This window comes from Larimichthys crocea, chromosome III, assembly GCF_000972845.2.
Source record: "Larimichthys crocea isolate SSNF chromosome III, L_crocea_2.0, whole genome shotgun sequence".
NCBI classification, from domain to species: domain Eukaryota; kingdom Metazoa; phylum Chordata; class Actinopteri; family Sciaenidae; genus Larimichthys; species Larimichthys crocea.
This window is the reverse complement of record NC_040013.1, coordinates 50,142,957-50,161,588: the sequence shown is the minus strand read 5'-3', so window position 1 is coordinate 50,161,588 and position 18,632 is coordinate 50,142,957. Positions and strand designations below refer to the sequence as shown.

General features: G+C 40.3%; 1 protein-coding gene across 2 annotated transcripts in view; it reads left to right on the top strand.

The window, feature by feature from the left end:
* The window catches only part of nsmfb (NMDA receptor synaptonuclear signaling and neuronal migration factor b), a 40,579-nt gene extending 28,273 nt beyond the window's left edge, over positions 1-12,306 (top strand). For both annotated transcript variants that reach the window (XM_027278536.1, XM_027278534.1), the window contains 6 exons: positions 627-660; positions 939-1,009; positions 1,968-2,047; positions 2,614-2,716; positions 7,614-7,689; positions 10,266-12,306. In XM_027278536.1, coding sequence (XP_027134337.1) covers positions 627-660; positions 939-1,009; positions 1,968-2,047; positions 2,614-2,716; positions 7,614-7,689; positions 10,266-10,363 — 462 coding nt within the window. In that variant the 3' untranslated portion in view covers positions 10,364-12,306. The remainder of the gene's footprint in view (positions 1-626; positions 661-938; positions 1,010-1,967; positions 2,048-2,613; positions 2,717-7,613; positions 7,690-10,265) is intronic.
* Positions 12,307-18,632: the final 6,326 nt, after the last annotated feature.

The following is an 18,632-nucleotide window of genomic DNA, read 5'->3' as shown; positions in this document are numbered from 1 at the left end:
ATGGGGATGATGTGCGCTGACACACTCTTATTTTCTAGCATTCACACACATGAACTCTCCAGAGCAGCTATAACATGTTTCTGTCTACATACCTGTATTTTATTTAGACTGTCTCACACTGAAAAGCTACAGCCATCAGCTGACATGCATCAAGTGATGCAATAATGTACAACCAAGCCAATGTGTGGTGGTGTGTTTTTTTTTTTTTTTTTTTTTCCTTTTGCGTAGGTAGTTGTTAAGCTAGCACCTGCAAATAATTTATAGATGTGTATGTACCTCCTGATGATTGCTTATACTGACAAATCAGACCAATGCCTGACATTGTCAGATGGGTGCATGCAGGGAAGATTTGTTTTGTCAGTCAGATGAATCTATTGGCAGAAATTGAGTAGCTCTTGTATTGAACACACCATGACATAACAAGCGTGCCTTTTCACAATAAATAATTCAGAAACTGTATGAAAGCAAAATTAGCAAGAATAATATCTAAATGAAATCTGATTCCATTAGTGGTTGTAAATAAAACAAGATTATGTGCAGAAAGCCAGCAGGTCATTCACTTTGATTTCATTTCTGGTCAGTAGCTTTAATTAAATAATAATTCTGTTTTAATCTTCCATTTAAAGGACCATGAACACGCCACGTTTGATGACATCCTTGGTAAGTATCGCATGTGTGTTGTTGTTGTCTTTTTTTTTTTTCAAGCATTAGTTCTCAAGTGAAAATGACTCTCCCAGTGTACATGTGGAAAAGATGATGAGGAGGATGAGAATAGGTTTCAGCTTGCCGGAGTGCAGAGATGACTCATTGTTTTCGTACACGTGTGTCTGTGTCTGCGTGTGCACGTATCCCGAGGGACAGCCAATTTATGTGTCTCACCATTACAGCTGAGTGGGAAAAGTGACACCTCTCTCTCTCTCCTACTGTCTGTCATCCAGAGGAAATCGAGAAGAAGCTGACTGCCTACAGAAAAGGCTGCAAAATCTGGAACATGCTCATTTTCTGCCAGGTGAGTGACAGGAGACATGAGCAATAATGTGACATTGTTGTTTTATTTTGTTTTAATTAGTGTTGGGTTGCCATAATTCAGATAAGTAATGAAAGATAAACTGATATCAGTTGATCTCCTTGCCTTGTTATGTTTTGTCTCACACAAATTGACATACTTCAGGTTTTATAATATTTTGTGATAAATATTGTCTGCTGGCAGCTTAAATTAAAAAACAACAATCCTTTCTTTCTAGTCTATAGTCCTCTAGTTTCACAGTGATGGTGTAAAAGAGCAATAACTCCATGGTGATTTGCTGGCACATTTATGACAGTGCTGTGTTGTCACATGCCCTCACATTTCAGCCAATCTCATGCCCCCTACCTAATCCACAGGAGCAGGACATTTTTCCAATCATGTCAGCAGTGGAAATACAGGGCTTGTAAAACAGGAAAGATATTTTTCTGAGGTGCAAAAAAACGCCTCGAAAATGAAAATGTATTATCAGGATGTGACCATAATGATTATATCATTTATACCATGAATGTGTGCAGGGAGCTAACAGGAAGTCAGGTCACACGGACTGCCAAAGTCTAGCCAATATGCATTTACTGGAAATGGCTCAACTTTTCATTCTATAAAATTATTTATATCTTGTTCAGCTCCCTGTGAAGTTGCTGTTGCAGGGCCTGAAATTTCATACGTGTTGATATTGTTCCTCCCTCATGCTGCTCTTATTTGCAGTCCTGTTGAATAATGTAACACTCCCACATCTCCTGCTGCCTTATTGAAATATATTAGGTATAATCAATATCAAATATGTTATGCTGCACAAAACCAAAACAACATTTTAGCTACACTGATATAGATGTATGCCATTATCAGATCTTCAGACCAGATTTCAGTTCACTCGCCATCTGAAGAAATTAGGTGACTTTTATACTTCCCAGAATAGTAACACAAACTTTCTTTTCCCCAGGGAGGTCCAGGACATCTGTACTTGCTGAAAAATAAAGTCGCCACCTTCGCAAAGGTGGAAAAGGAGGAAGACATGATCCAGTAAGACTCATATACAGATGGCTGACTCGTCTCTATTTCCTCGCAGTGTACAAAAATAAAGTCAAACATCGTTACACATGCATACAGGCGGTGCCATCTTGTCTGAAAACCCTACACACAGCCACCTCAGTTTCAAGCAGGGCTCAGCTGTTGATCATGAAGTGAAAACCTCTTTATACAACACGACATAACAAATACAATGATAGAAAGAAAGAATACTTAGAGTTTTTAGTTTGGCCCATGTCTCATCCCCTAACTCGGAGGTGGTGATAGTGATGTTTTGGCTTTACTTTTGAGGTACTGTCATGTTGTCCATCATTATAACCCTAACCCACCAACAGGTTATACAAAATAAAATGGCGTTTTTTGCAACTCAATATTATATTTCTGCCTCTGTCTCTGAACTGTGCTTAGAACTGTGACTATCATGTGATTACTCATACCTCTCGTCAAACCATCATTCAGTTTTGACCTTAACCTTCTTCCCAACCACCCCCTCACCACTTTTCTCATTTCCTATACCACTCTTGCCTATTTGTTGGTGATTTTCTCTCCTGTGTGTCCAGATTCTGGCGGCGGCTCAGCAGGTTGATGAGTAAGCTGAACCCCGAGCCTAACCTTATCCACATCATGGGCTGCTATGTGCTGGGGAGCGCTAATGGAGAAAAGGTAGCCGTCTTTGTATTATGAGTCATGCTAAGCCTCAAGAACAAATAAAACTCCCACACTCCACTAGTTAGTGCAAATGTTTAGTTAAAATGTCATGTTGCATTGGGAAGAATAGGATAACACACACATAGCACTGTGGAATGACACCCTCTCAGTGAAGCTGCACACTCACACACATTTACTCACACAGTCGTACCTCCTCCGGTACCCCTGGCATGACCCTTCCACCCCCACAGAGACTGATACACACTTTGCTATATGCAGACACACTCACATCCAGCCTGTGCACGTGAACATGCCTACACACTAAAATATTCATGCTTTCTCGTGCAGCCCATCTAGAAATGCTGTCCTACTGCTTGTTATTATTGCTTACTGCAATACCAGTCTTTGTTCTGCTAAAAAGCCATGTAGAGCTTCTCCTGACCACTTCACTCGCACACGTCTCTCTGCCTTTACAAGACGGTGAAAGGCCATTTAATGCAGAGTGTGTGCTTTGGTTACATCTTGACCTTAATGCTCAGAACTAAAGTGGTTCATGCAGCGGTAATGGTAGACACATACACACACAAACACACACACACACACACACACACACACACACACATATGTATACAGGTATATAAAATATAAAATTGAAAACACTGCAGCCATGAAAAAATCTGCTAGGTTCAAAGCAACTTAACAGCTGTGACAATACATATGCCTAAAACGCAAGCGACACCTCTGATTTTAAAATATCAGATACATATTCATTCAACATCTGCTGCTCATCTCATTTTCAGGTTGGGTACAAGTTGTGAACATTAATCAGAATGCCACTCAAAACTGAATTTCTTCCTCTCACACCATCAGAAGCTGATACAGATATAAATAAAAATCTATATAAAAATGTCAGGCTTCAGGAGCTGTATCTGATAATGTTGCACTTAATGTCAGCAGAATGTGGAAAATGAAGGAAAGCCTCATATTCTGACTGATATATCAAATAGTAACAGATTGGGCTTCTTTTCTATAGAAATACTTTCATAATAATTGTTTTGGGGTTTTTTTTTCCTTCCTGAGATGAAAATAAATATTTGGGGTATTTTTGTCAGTCCAGTCTGGTAGCACTGAATGTGTTACATTTTGTAGTTGTCAATTAACAAGTGAAACCAGATGAAGACAAACATGTATGTCTTTTAATTCACTGAATCAGTTGTATTTGTGTAAATATGGGATATTAATTAGATTTAACTGTCAGGGAAGGGGATGGAGGCTTTGCAGCCATTCAAACATTTGCAGGTAATGTCACTGAAATTCTTGATATATCTAACTCAGAAGTCAAACTAGGAGGCTGATGTAAAAGGCTTTGCCACTTGGCTACTGTCTGTACAATATGACGTCGATGTGGCTCAAGAGAAAGTAATGAGGTTTGTGGGAAAAGTCATTTTAATGAGCATGTCACAAGCATGAGCAATTCTTTGAACTGGCCTGCAATTAATCTCCACTATGATTTCATTGGTTTACAGTGACGAGAAGCAGGAATCAGTTTGACAGTAATATGTTAATGTTTGTAATACATTTACAACAGTTATTGTTTGCTTGTGCCATGGGTGGGTACCTTCTAGGTATAAATAAATCCTAGACGTGCACTGTGACAGTCACCGTGACATTTGGCATCTTCACCACAGAGATTCAGTACAAATCACACGAGAAGCGGGATGAACAGGGAATGGCTCATTCACTGCATTTAACAATTTTCTCCCTGCTGCTGCTTCTGTGCGCTTCTGTGAGCTCAGCTGGAGAGCCACTATTAATAGACTTGTGACGGAGCTACCTTCAGATGATGCTCTGCTCCACTCCGCTCCACCCGGCATAACTCCTTAGACCACTGCTCTCACAGTGGTAACGTCATGCATCTGAAAATAAAGTGTTTTCTTTAAGAGACAACATTTGCCACTGAACTTTGCTGTCTTTATTGTATTCATCAATAAACTAAAGATATCATGTTAAAATTAACTCCACTACCAAAAATAAAAACATTTATTAGCTGGTAAATTAAAGTGTTATGGATGTTTTTGCATAATAACTATATAATAAAATACTTTCACCAGTTAAGTACATGACAGCAATATTTTGCAAGTACTGACATCAGAAAAACACACTGCAAAAAAACAAAACAAAAAAAAACACAACAGTCCAATAAGAATCCAGTAACTAGAGACACAATTTAATATTAACATCTCAGACATAAAAATGTGTCTGATGGAATAGATGCACTATATTGTACAGCACAATATAAGTGAAAAACACAACTCAAAGTAAATAGATAGATAGATACTTTATTGATCCCAAAGGAAATTCAAGGGAATGTGTGACATTTCTGTAAACACCATTCAGCCTGCTTCCCTCAGACACCAACTGTAAAGCTGGTTTTACTATTTAGTTTAACAATAACTAATCACAGCACATCTTCACTGCTCTCGTACAACATTGTCACCACATTTTCCTTGCATTAGCCTTTATGGTGCTCACCCCAACCTTGTAAAGCCACGCTCTACTGATGGCCTGCTGCTTTAAAGCCTCGGGGAAATGTCGAGGTTAAGCACCCGAGCAGGTAGCATGGGCAGCACACAAAGTCTCTGGCACGTTGTGTAACTTTTCTCTGATCACTAACCCCTTTGCGTTCAATACTGGACTTATTATCAGCTGAATGTGATATTATCAACAAAAAGGAAACTGGCTCCAACAAGAGTTCATTCAGAATGTGACAGATCCTTGTCTCTCTGAAATGACTTGCCACTTGTTTATTTATGACCAGAACATATTTCATCCTCCATATGTCAAGACCAAATTAAAAGAGACAGGCAGGCGCTGGTTGCCTGGTAACTTCACGATTATGACAAGACTCCTAAAAGTGCCTGTACCAGACAAAGATATAGTCTGGGAGAACAAGCCCCTGCAGAACCACAACATGTTGTCTTTACACTCCTGCTCTTCCTGTTAATCAGTGAGCTTTAAAGGTTCTGGCAGGTGTGTTTTGTTTCCCCCTGTCTTCTTTAGTCTTTGCTGATCTAAGCTTCTGGCTGTAGTTTAATATTTAGTGTACAGATATGAGCTAGTATGTGGTATTAACCTTGTACTTAGATGATCACATGAATAGAACAAAACCTTGAAAGAAAAACAACAACTGATGTGGTCACGGCTGATATGAAAAGAGAAGTTACCCAAAAAGTGAATTTCTCTAATGGTAAAATGGTCATAATTGATCAAGGCAATAACTTAAGTTTAACAAAAGACATTTCTTTGTGAAATAACATCAAACGATATCTGACATTTTCTGTTGTGTAGAAAAAGATTCAGCATGACACAGACTAAAACTAACTCAGTATTAAAACACTGATTTATTGAAAGCATGAACTGCTTTACAAAAAAACAAACAAAAAAAGTTATTCGTTGTGCTGAAACATTTCCTCATTTGCTTTCACATCTGAGGTCATACAGCACATCATCTCTTGAGATCTTACTGGGGAGAAAAAACATTTAATTTTGTTATATGTGAATAAAATGTCTGCATGATTGTGTATCTTCATCTAAAGCCATGTATTGAACCTTTCCCCTCTCTTTAACTGCCCACGATATAAATCTTTTTTAACTTGCTTCACGGAGCCAAACTAAAAAAACATCAGAAAAGCAGTCCTCTTTGAACTGATGGAAGCACAGCATAGATTTTTTGGAGATGAAATCTGCAAATGCCATTTGGCTGCTATGCTCTATGTGTGATGGCACACCAGCTGGCACTGTACCAGGCCCCAGGGAGTGAGAGGAGGAACAGGGACGACGTGCTGGAACAAGAGGGGGAAGGAGGTGGCATAAAAGTGTGGAGGGGGCCAAAAGCAGGAGTGTCATCTGGTCTGACAGGCTTCCAGATGCATTAATAAACGTGTGTTGTTGTGTGTCGTATGCTATGGGTGATCGAAGGATATAGATGACGTGTTTATCTTGTGTTTTTCCAACTTATGTCAAATCAAAGTGCAAAGTCCATTTGGGAGTGCATTAATCAAATCCACATTTAATTTACTGGTTTATTTCAGAGCAAAGGTTCACATGAAACATTGCTGTAAATACATCTGCAGCCTGTGGACAGATGTTACCCTCAGTGTGTAGGGTTTTGTGTGGCAGCAGAGTCAGCCACAGATTGCAAGTGCCTCCACTCGTTGTCCTGTTGCAAACATGAGGGAATGTGAAGAGCCAGTGTTTGGTTTGTCCATTTTATAGAGTCATGGTGGTTGAACATGGGGGTATATGGGGGACATAAAAAACTCATTTTCAGGTCACAAAAACTAAAAACGATTCTTATTTTTAGGTCATCATACACTAATGAAAACATAGTTATGAATATTATATTAAACTTCTGCAACATTCTGTAAATAGAGCCCCCTAAATCTGACATGCTGGACATTTATGCTGTTGGGGAGATTTTTCTCATGTCATGTATGTGAACAAAAAGATGCAAAACTTCCACAATCACAGCAATAATCAGACCAACACTCCCTCCCTCAATGTTTGCAGTTATTAAAATACAGAAAATCACACACAGCAGCAATTCAAATCAAATTAAATGCATTTATAAAGTTAATTTTATTTAATTTAATCAATCACTTACATAAACGCAGTATGACAGAACTGAGAACACCTCCCTTCCTGCTTCCTGTGACATCGTTCCCTGTGGCGCCAGACGCCACAATGCTGACACAAGATTTCATTATTTCATGTTTAAATAAACCATGACAGAACAACAGTCACCTTTGTCTGCACCATCACTGCTTTGTTTGTTTGTTTCAAAATGCCTCATGGCGTGTGGAATGAAGTCTTGACTCTTCTATAACTCTTCTCTCTCCCTCTTTCCCTGCAGCTGATTCAGACGCTGAAGAGGCTCATGAGACCCTCCTCAGTTGAATTCAAGTCCCCGCTAGAGCTGTCTGCACAGGGTGAGACAAACAAACTCACACATACTTTATTATTATTGTATTTTATACCTATAACACATGTGCCACAAGAGTTGCATGCACACACACACAGAAACACAGTATGTATTTATATTGCATTATTGGCCTCACCTGTACATTCGCTGAGCATTAATAGAGGACATTAATCAATGCCAGTAAGCCGCTCAGCAATGAAGGAAGCACATTAGAGAGTGTGAGCAAATATACAGGTGTGAACTCTGCTGAACTCTCAACACATCCCTCATCAATCATTTTGCTGACATCTGTTGATGCTAAACTAATTATTTCTAAAATGTCATTATTGCCTGTGTGTGTTTTCTTATCCTCTGCTGATCAACACACTCTGCTTCATCTCCAACTTTCTTTATTTTTTTTTACTTCACAACCTGTAGTGCTGTGAAGAAGCATTCAGCACTCTATTCATATGACTGGGCGAGGGTAAACATGATAAACAATACAAAAATAAATACTTTTAACACAACATGTCAGAGATCAGCCTTAAACCTCAGGGTCTGATGAAAGCTAGAAGCTGAGATCTTTGTTCACTAGCTTTCTGCATTGAGCTTTTTTCATTGCAATTTGCATAGGTCATCTTTTGCAGTGCAAATTGCTTTTAGTTGAAACAGCCAAACATCAACAAGGTCAACAACACAAGACAGAGCAGCCAGCTAATATTACTGACTAGTCCAACAGCAGTCAGCCCAGCTCGGCATCTGTCTTTCAGCGTTTTATTTCATCAAGCTCTCACCAACCACTAAAAGCCTCTGAGCTTACACCCTGGGCAGCCTGGCTAACAAACTGAAATAATATTAGCTAACAGCAGCTACAGTTTACTTCACTGTCCATCAGGAAACTCTGTAAATCACAGAGAGTTGAGGTGGAGCAGTTGGAGGACATCATAGGAAAAACATTTTTTCCATTCTCGTGTATGACTTAGAGCTATAAAGCGTTACGTACTTCTCATGGGCGAGTGGGATTGACAGAAACCCAGTCCCAGTCTTTGAAAATGAAACAAAAATGCTTAGTCACATTTAAGAAATGTGTATCCTTCATGGTTTTAGTCAACTTTTTGCCAATATGTGGATTTTGTTTTTCTTGCTGATAAATTATGAATCTAGTGTGTCTATAGATCTATCTGCTCATCACTGAAGTGCTCTACAAGGGTCTGATCCTGCTCCTGGGAGCAGCCTGAATGTGTTCAGAGAACTCTTTTCTCTTCTCCACCGCCCACTGTACTGCAGTCGTGGGAAGATCTTGGCTACAATAACAGACAAATTGTTCCAAATGTTCTCTTTACTGTTGAATATCAGTAAGATAAATACCCCTTCATTAAAGACATGAGCTCTCTCCTGGACATACATGCACACAAACAACAATTCATTTGAACCGAGTAGTCATCCACATATGGGGATTTTATAATATTTTCTAGTAAGTTATCCCGAACTTGTCCCACCCGGATGCTCAAACAAGCCACCTGTAATTTCATGCACCTGTCAATCAAAGCAGCCATGCTGTTAATAATTCATAATTTTATGATTAATTAAAGTAAATAAAGACATGCTATCACTTGAGCAGGTGAGTTCTATAAAAAATCACCCTCAGTACAGTTGTCATAAATGGGGAAATTAGCTATAGAGACCAAAACAGTTTTTTGTACCAGGCTGTAAACATGTTTATTTCTGCTGTGAAGTTGGACATTTGAACATGGAGACTTATAGAGACTGACTCACTTCTGGACCAGCCTCGAGTGGCTGTTTGAGGAACTGCAGTTTTTGGCACTTGCTGTGTTTGCTTCATTTGCTAATGCTTTACAGCACTGAGTGGAACAACACCAACTTTCTTGAAACTGGATCAGATTTTAAGGAGAATTTAATTTGGGGGCTTTCCCTCTGATGTCTGATGGAAGTAAACTGTGAAGCTGCTGTTAGTTAAGTAGTCTAATCGATGTTGGAATATTTCACTGGACAAGTGCTTTCTGGTGACATTAGAGGAAAAGTCAGCAGGCTTCATTCCCAGGGAACAATGAAAATCTGTTCAAATTTACATGGCAATCCATCAAATACAAAAATTTAAAAGTATTAGTACTTGTATTAGTACTTGTATTCCATGAACATCTGGTGAGAACATTACATGTTGGAGAAAGGACAACCTCCAAAAATCAATCAAGTTTGTCCTTTATTTTGAAAATACCAAGGCAAATGCACCCAGGAACCGAAGATGCCATGACAGAAAATCATTGACTACAGCTCCATGACCCAGATCCTGCTCCTGCCACAATCACAGTATTGTCAGCAAATGTCGATTTCCATCAATACTCTGAAAGTTATTAAGTACCTTTACAGTGACTGATGTGATGCACATAATGTTATAATCGAAAAAGAGATCCGCAAAGGCATGTTGCTGTTGCCATGCACATGTAATAAACTGATAATGCACAGTCCATAATAGTAAAAATAGTAAGCAGTGTATGATGATATGTTGTTTTGAGGGTGATGATATAGAGCTGTGTAATTTTGTAATTTTAATTTGTTTTTTTTTGTGTTTTCTTCCGGCTGCAGGCAAAGAGATGATCGAGATGTACTTTGACTTCCGTCTGTTCCGCCTGTGGAAAAGCCGTCAGCACTCGAAGTTGCTGGACTATGATGATCTCTTGTGATTTCGCCCGCCTTCTGTTGGCTTGTTGGTCGATTATCGCAAGTCTGAGCCTACTGTACGGTGACAGAGCATTTGGTTGAAGGGCTCCTGAAATGCTCCTCGACCGGCTCTGCGGCTGGCACTGGAGAAGCAGCGCATTTGGGTCGTTTTTTTCCCCCTTCTGACGAGACAGGGTGGCCCTGTAGATTCAGCCAGCAGTGTACTTTTTCTCCCTTGTCCATTTTCACTTTCTGCCTATCTCTCTGAAAAGAGACGGAAAAGAGAGGGACAAGAAAAAGGAGGAGAAGCGAGGGACTCATCATCCTAGCCTAAATATGTCAGAAGACGCTAACTAGAGTTAGATTCCTGAGTTCAGTGAGGATGTTAGATAAAAGAGTGACAGCAAGGAACAGAAATAACTCTTCCTTATCTAAGGTGACAGATTTTATTTTACTTTTGCCTTTAGCCAACCAATCTGCTCTTTTAAGATGGAGGCTTATAAGGATGGAAATATTTTCTTTGTGTAGTGTGGAAATTATTCAGGATTAGAGCTCATATGTAAAGTGTTTACTGGAACATTAGATAATAGATTTCCAGCATCTTTCTCCATGCTATCATGTGAAAATCTAGATATTTAATTAGTCTAAAAATTATAGTTGTCTATTTAACATAGTTTTTTTAAACTTCAAATAAGTGTGTTAGTATTTCGTACGGACTGTTGTATTAACTCAGGTTAAATCCCTTGTTTGATACTAAGATATGTGTTTAAACTCCGTCGGCAACATACTGTAGATCAGAATCCAAGGCCTTCATACTCCACACAGTCTCCTTCTGGGGAACGTTATGACCGTCAGGGATGTCATATCTTAATGTGTGTGTGAAGAGCGGAGGTTTTCTACATTCTCATTGTCTTTCAAGTCAACTGACAGATGTATCCATGCATGTTTCATAACATCAACAGCATTACAACACTAGCTATTTCTAGAGCGGTTGGTTCGCAGGTGCTGATCCTTTTTAGTGTTTGTACTGCATGTGTGTGTCCATAGCTTACTTGCATTTTGTCACTCTGTGAAGTGGTTGTAGGTGGAAACACCAGACTTTTTACACCATGGCAGTGATTTTATATGGAGTAGACAAAACTACATACTGAGAACATACATGTTGTATATTTCATTTACTTCAACACTTCATTTACTCACATTGTTTTGGAGCAAATTAGATTTTCCTATTTAAGACTTAACTTGAATCACTCAAAGTAGCAATGGAGTGGTAGAGATGATACTTTGCTTTTGAGTTTTTTGTTTTAATCACCTCACCACCAATTTATTGTTTCTGTGTTGATACACTCTAAGTAACAGTGCACAATATCAAGGTCTGTGTCTCAAAACATCGTCTCTAAGTAAATTAATATTCATTTGAAAACATCTTAGTCTATAAGATGTTGCCAGAAGCATTGAAATGAGTGATGAATTATGTATGTTTTGTGTTAAAATTAGGAACTTAAAGCAATTCAGTATTGCACTTCCATCATGTTGGGGGACTTATAGGAGACAGATCAGAAAAAGAATTGTCAACATTTGTGGATCAAGATATCCTGCCTCTTAATCTCTACTATAAACTCCAAAACACTGGATCTTACATTTACCATAATGCAATTGGATAATGTATTTTTATGATTAGCCTCCATGGCTGGTAAATGTCTCTTAAACTTCAAATCCCAACTTTTGTAACGCAGACTTTGTGTTAGCTTGTGTTGTCTTAGCTCAGAAACCTTGATGACATCATCAGGGGTATTTTCTCAATCTCTGAAGTGAACTGATCTATGTGTACTAAAAAATTGAAAGCTTCCCCAGGCAGGTGTCATTAAAGGTTTTACATACTGTCCTCCATTATATCACACATTTTACAACAGATGCCAGTATTAGTGTACTCTGCTGCATTTTTATTATTGACTGGTATTCATTATGAAGTTATTCTATTTTTTTAAAGAAAGGGCTTACCCCATTGTACCGTATTACTACAAGTATACTTATACTAATACTAAATAACCACTGCATAAAGTTACTTTAAACTAACAGTAAAAGGTTTTGGGGAGAGTCTTGTATGGAAACTCAAATTTGTGTTGTGTCAGATAGGGCAGATGACATTTACATTGCTCCATCTCAAGCTTGTGGTGAGGTGGCCATGTCTTCTATTATATATCTTGCTGCTAATATGCAGCATCATCATTTAATAAAACTTATTTGTATGTGTGTGTTCTTACAGACTATCTATACAGACCAATTGTCCTCATAAATATGGAAAAGGATGAGGAAATTCACCAGAAGTGAAGACTTTTTTTCTCCTCATTTCTTCAATAACGTGGTTGTAGAATTTATATTAAAGTAAAGGAATGATTCAGGGGAAGAATTTAAAGTATACTAACGCAATACGTGTCATTCATAGAGAGAGACTTCTAACTTTATATCCATGTAAATGTGTGTCATGACCGTGGCTGACTTAGCTGTTTCACTGCTTATGTGTACTTGGGTGTTTGAGTAGCTCTTAGCTTGCAGGATCAGGACGGGGATTTGGATGCTAACAATATTTTTTTTTGTTTCATTCTATAAGGAGAACTTTGGTTCAAACCGGGACATTTGAAGGATAAATGAGCTCATTTTAATTTTCCTCAGCAACACTGATACTGTCCTTTGCATTATCTGGTTTCTGCTGTAAGTGTGAGTAATGCTTTTTTTTGTATTTAATTTATTTGTGTATAACTGTAAATGATGATTTATCTTTGTTATGTCACAAAGTAGCATGTATCACTAAATCACTGTCAAATTTATTTTGATAATTTAGTATAATTACTGTAAACAAGTCAGAACATACTGGAATTCAATGTCAGACAAGACAGAAATCCTGTTGATGTTGCTGCCATTTGTTAACAATAATAGATCCCAATAGCAGCACAGTTTTAGTGGCTTAACAACATTAACATCACGTTGGTGTGATAAAGTGAATCAACATATAAGGAGAAATTGGGGCTTTGCTGTATTCATATTTTAGTGAAGACTTTTTTTTCTCATATTAACAGAGATACTTTTCTATTTACTTATTTCCAGTGAATTACTTCAGTGAAAGTTCCTGTACCTTGGAAATGCTTAAATGTATCATAGATTCGTATAGGTAATTCTATTCACCAAGCCTTTGTTGGCTATGGAGGGGGGGGGGCGGTTGAGCTTTATTGTATAGAGACAGCTGAAGAGTGACAGGAAATGGGGGCAGAGAGATGGGGAATGAAATGCGGCAAAGAGTCACAGGTCGGATTCGAACTCTGGGCTGCCACGACAGGACTGAGCCTTTGTACATGGGGCGGCTGCTCTACCAACTGAGATAAACAACACCCCAGACTCAGCCATTATTTGAATACTGGATTTATGTAAATACAAAAAGTACAATGATTCATATTGACTTCACATAGCCAGTAGGTGCAGCCACTCTTGCTGTCTTTCCATTCATGTTAAAATCATATAACTTGTTTTAGGTTTCCGTGTATTGTAGCCCAGAGGCTTCCATTTCTCAGACTTTCTATCCTGACTGCTTTGGATTTGTTATGTCAGAGTAAACTCATGGCCTTTGATGCCTTGTGTACTCAGTAATCTCTTTGCTTAAAGGTAGGATCTGACCTTTGTAATTGTAATTTGCTTTATGAACAACATCACCTACTCTCCAAACCTTTCTTCTGTAGCAATATACTGTGTGTGAATATTTCTGTGTGGTTATTTAAATTTGTATAACCCTAGCCCTTAAATAGGGAACATTGTTCAAGGTATTAGTCTGTAACATCTATGAATTGTAATGACCATTGATTTACAGTAGTGTGGATGATGGACAGAAACAAACCTAAGAAATATGTGGAAGATAGATAGCAGTTTGCTCACTGCTTGGCTCCTTTATATTTGACTGGAATACAGTCTCGAACTAATCCTGCTTCCTCCTGTGCTGTGATTTTGCGAAGGCCAACCCCAGAGCTTACATGCCTTCTCAGTTGTTTTAACTGAATCTCAAGTCAATATATTCAATCCTGCCGCTGTGTCAGGGTTAATTGCAAGTTTACTTACAATCAAAACTGACACCGCCTTGATGGATTACGAATGACTTTTCCGTTCTCAAAGACAATGGAGACTTTGCTTTACAGTACTACAAATCCATTATCTACTGCAGAGCTCAGCAGATTACCCTGGGGATGTGATGAGCTCAAACATGACCTCTCACCCACTAACACAAAGCGTCACTAGTAATGTAAAATGTTTGACACCAACTCTCAAGCTGTAAATTTAGCTAGCTAACCTGAAGCAGTAAAGCAGATAGCATGATGCAAATGAAGAAGACAAAACTGCGAGACCTCCTGCGAGAAAGAATACAACCTCTATCACCTCAGCTAGTAACAGTTATGTCTATCATGGATCTATGGATCAATTACTCCAACAAACCTAAGATACATCTTTGAAAAAGTTATGTCTACATTTGATTTCTTTTTTTAATGCAGTACCTAAATGCATTCTTAGTTATTCACGTTATATAGTGTACGTTTCAATTCTTCTCCCTCATTTTTCCATATATGGGATTACTTTGACTCCAGCTGGCTGGATACCATTTCTTTACATAATTGTTAAATTTGGATTGAGATCACATGGCATTCATACTTGAATGTGTCCACTCCAGCAGTGGTTTAGTTGATATTTCTTTCAGTCTGATGAACCAGATAGCCAACTAGGCAGCAAACTAGCTTAGGACTCATTTATATCTTTACATACTATCACCTCCTTGGTTATGGCTAATGTGTTAGTGAAAACATTTAATACATCCAGCACACAACTTGGCCAATAGAAGTCCAACATACACATTGTTTTTAGCTCTGTTTTGGTCTTCACCAACTCCTGAGGAAAAACACAGCTGGTTGTTGTAGCTGGAAACTGTTGAACAGAATGGAATTTGCAGGCCTGAACACAAAAAACTATGAGCTAAAAGAGGCTAAAAATCCTCCATATAGTTAAAACAAAACACATATTTGGGTGATAATTCTTTGTGGGTTTGTCCCAACAGCCAACTTCACAATACACATTTAAACCAATGTGATTATTAAAAAATATTGAGTACTGCAGTTTTAACCTCAAAACTGATCACTCAAGGATAAGCATTGGAGAAAGCAGGACACCTCGCTGAATGATAACTTCAAAGGAGCTGAGCAGGGATAACTTGAGAGTTGTACGAGGACAGTCTTGGCAATCTTTTTGGGTGCTGGCAAATTTGAGACAGCAGACAAACAAAGAGACAAAGACTCAAATCTCAAATGTGAAGAGACTCTTTAACGAGAACTTGTTCTCATATTTGCATAAATCCTTCACCCTGGAGTTTCACACAGTTTGACATTTGCAAACTCACTGAAATAACCATCTCCATTTCCTGAGAACATAATTACACAAATCAAGAGATTGATATTTGAACGTCTCCTTTCTCCTGTTATTTTGCAAATGAGTGGTAAAGTGTCACCACTGAGAAGAGAAGACATTTTATAGTTCAAATGATTAAAAGTATTGTTGTGTTGTTGTCACTGCTCTTGCTGGTTTCCACGAAGATTGTCGAGGCTCAGTTGGGAGCATGATTGAGTTTGATGAGGGTGATAGATTGATGCTGCTTTGATTGCCCCGACACCTCCAGTTGGGCTGTGATTGTGTTGGAAAATATTGTGTTTATGTAACGTCTGTTTCACTTTACATGAACTTCTAAGTCATTGAAGCATTACATTTTGAAATAGCCGTCACCCTAACTTGCCTAACACGCAGTAGAGATTGTAGGAGTGATAGTTTTTACAATTAAGCTCGAAACAGGTATCTTGAAGAAAATCTTGTTTATTATGAAAGCTACAATAGCAATTAACATTACTGTATCTGGTGAATTAGATACTAGTAAAAGTTAAGAATATATATGATAGCTTTCCTGGGCTTTTTGGTTCTTCCTTAGAATAGACATTACAGGTGGAACTTTAATCCATGTGAAATTGTATTGTATCTCAACTACTAGCAAAGAAATGTTGTTGCATTGCACAATGTTGGTAATAACCTGTGAGAAAATTATTGTTTTTAAAGCATTTTCCAGTAAACCTTAGTTCTACACAACCTGTTTCACTGTCTTTTCATTAACTGAGCGATGCTATTAACAGTAGAATGGATTGCGGTCTATTCTCAATGTAGCTCAGTGGGTGGCAGCCAAAACACTCCAATTTTGAAATATTCCAATTATATTAGTCAACTCTGTGTGCAAGTTACATGATATTTACCACTGACCATTCATCCATTACATACAAATACACTTTATATTTTGAGTGTGGATAATTTAAATCCTTGCAGCAGAGAATATATTACAGTACATGTATCTATATATCAGTTATTTAAGGGAACTATAATAATCAGTTCTAGTTTTGTTTTAAGCCTGACACAGAGAGAAGCAGGCAGATAGGGTCATTTAAATAATTTATTGCAGCAGAGACAGTAGATATAGACTAACATAATCATGAGACAGGCATAGGGTCAACACCTAGAGGGCAGTCCAAACAGCTAAACAAAATCTGGGAGGAAAGTAGAGTTGCTGCAGAGAGGCAGAATAAACAGGAATGCACAACTGAGGTGGATATCGTGGATATCAATCTTGCAAGTGTATTAGTATAAAACCATCATACCTTCCCCTCACACTTCATCATGGTCCATCCAACCCCCTCCTGGAGCTGCCACCTTATCGCGGTGGAGGGGTTTGCGTGTTCCAATGATCCTGGGAGCTATGTTGTCGGGGGCTTTATGCCCCTGGTAGGGTCTCCCAAGGCAAACAGGTCCTAGGTGAGGTTCCAGACAAAGCGCAGCTCAAATTCCCCCTGATGATATGCGAACAAAAGGAACCACGTTTCCCTTGACCGGACGCGGGCCACCGGGGCCCCCCCCTGGAGCCAGGCCTGGGGGTGGGGCTCGTTGGCGAGCGCCTGGTGGTCGGGTCCTTACCCATGGGGCCCGGCCGGGCACAGCCCGAAAAGGAGACATGGGCCTCCGTTCCCCTGGGCCCACCACCCATGGGAGGGGTCTCAGGGGGGACCAGGTGCGAAGAGAGATGGGCGGCAGTCGGAGGCGGGGACCCTGGCGGTCCGACCCCCGGTTGCAGAAGCTGGCTCTGGGGACGTGGAGAAGGAGCCTGAGCTGGTGCGCGAGGTTGAGAAATTCCGGCTAGATATAGTCGGGCTCGCCTCGACGCACAGTGTGGGCTCCGGAACCAGTTTCCTTGAGAGGGGTTGGATGCTCTACCACTCTGGTGTTGCCCCCGGTGAGAGGCGCAGAGCGGGGGTGGGAATGCTTGTTTCCCCCCGGCTCGGCGCCTGTACGTTGGGGTTCACCCCGGTGGACGAGAGGGTAGCCTCCCTTCGCCTTCGGGTGGGGGGACGGGTCCTGACTGTCGTCTGTGCCTATGCACCGAATGGCAGTTCAGAGTACCCACCCTTTTTGGAGTCCCTAGAGGGGGTGCTGGAGAGCGCTCCCTCTGGGGACTCCCTCGTCTTCCTGGGGGACTTCAATGCTCACGTGGGCAGCGACAGTGAGACCTGGAGGGGCGTGATTGGGAGGAACGGCCCTCCTGATCTGAACCCGAGTGGTGTTCTGTTATTGGACTTCTGTGCTCGTCATGGATTGTCCATAACGAACACCATGTTCAAGCATAAGGGTGTCCATATGTGCACTTGGCACCAGGACACCCTTGGCCGCAGTTCAATGATCGACTTTGTGGTCGTGTCGTCGGACTTGCGGCCACATGTTTTGGACACTCGGGTAAAGAGAGGGGTGGAGCTGTCAACTGATCACCACCTGGTGGTGAGTTGGCTCCGATGGTGGGGGAGGATGGCGGTCAGACCTGGCAGGCCCAAACGTTCTGTGAGGGTTTGTGGGGAACGTCTGGCTGAATCTCCTGTCAGAAAGAGTTTCAACTCCCACCTCCGGGAGAGCTTCGCTCATGTCCCGGGGGAGGTGGGGGACATTGAGCCCGAGTGGACCTTGTTCCGCTCCTCCATTGTCGAGGCGGCTGACCGGAGCTGTGGCCGTAAGGTGGTCGGTGCCTGTCGTGGCGGCGGTCCCCGAACCCGCTGGTGGACACCGGCGGTGAGGGATGCCATCAAGCTGAAGAAGGAGTCCTACAGAACCTTTTTGGCCTGTGGGACTCCTGAAGCAGCTGACGGGTATCGACGTGCCAAGTGGAATGCGGCCTCGGCGGTTGCG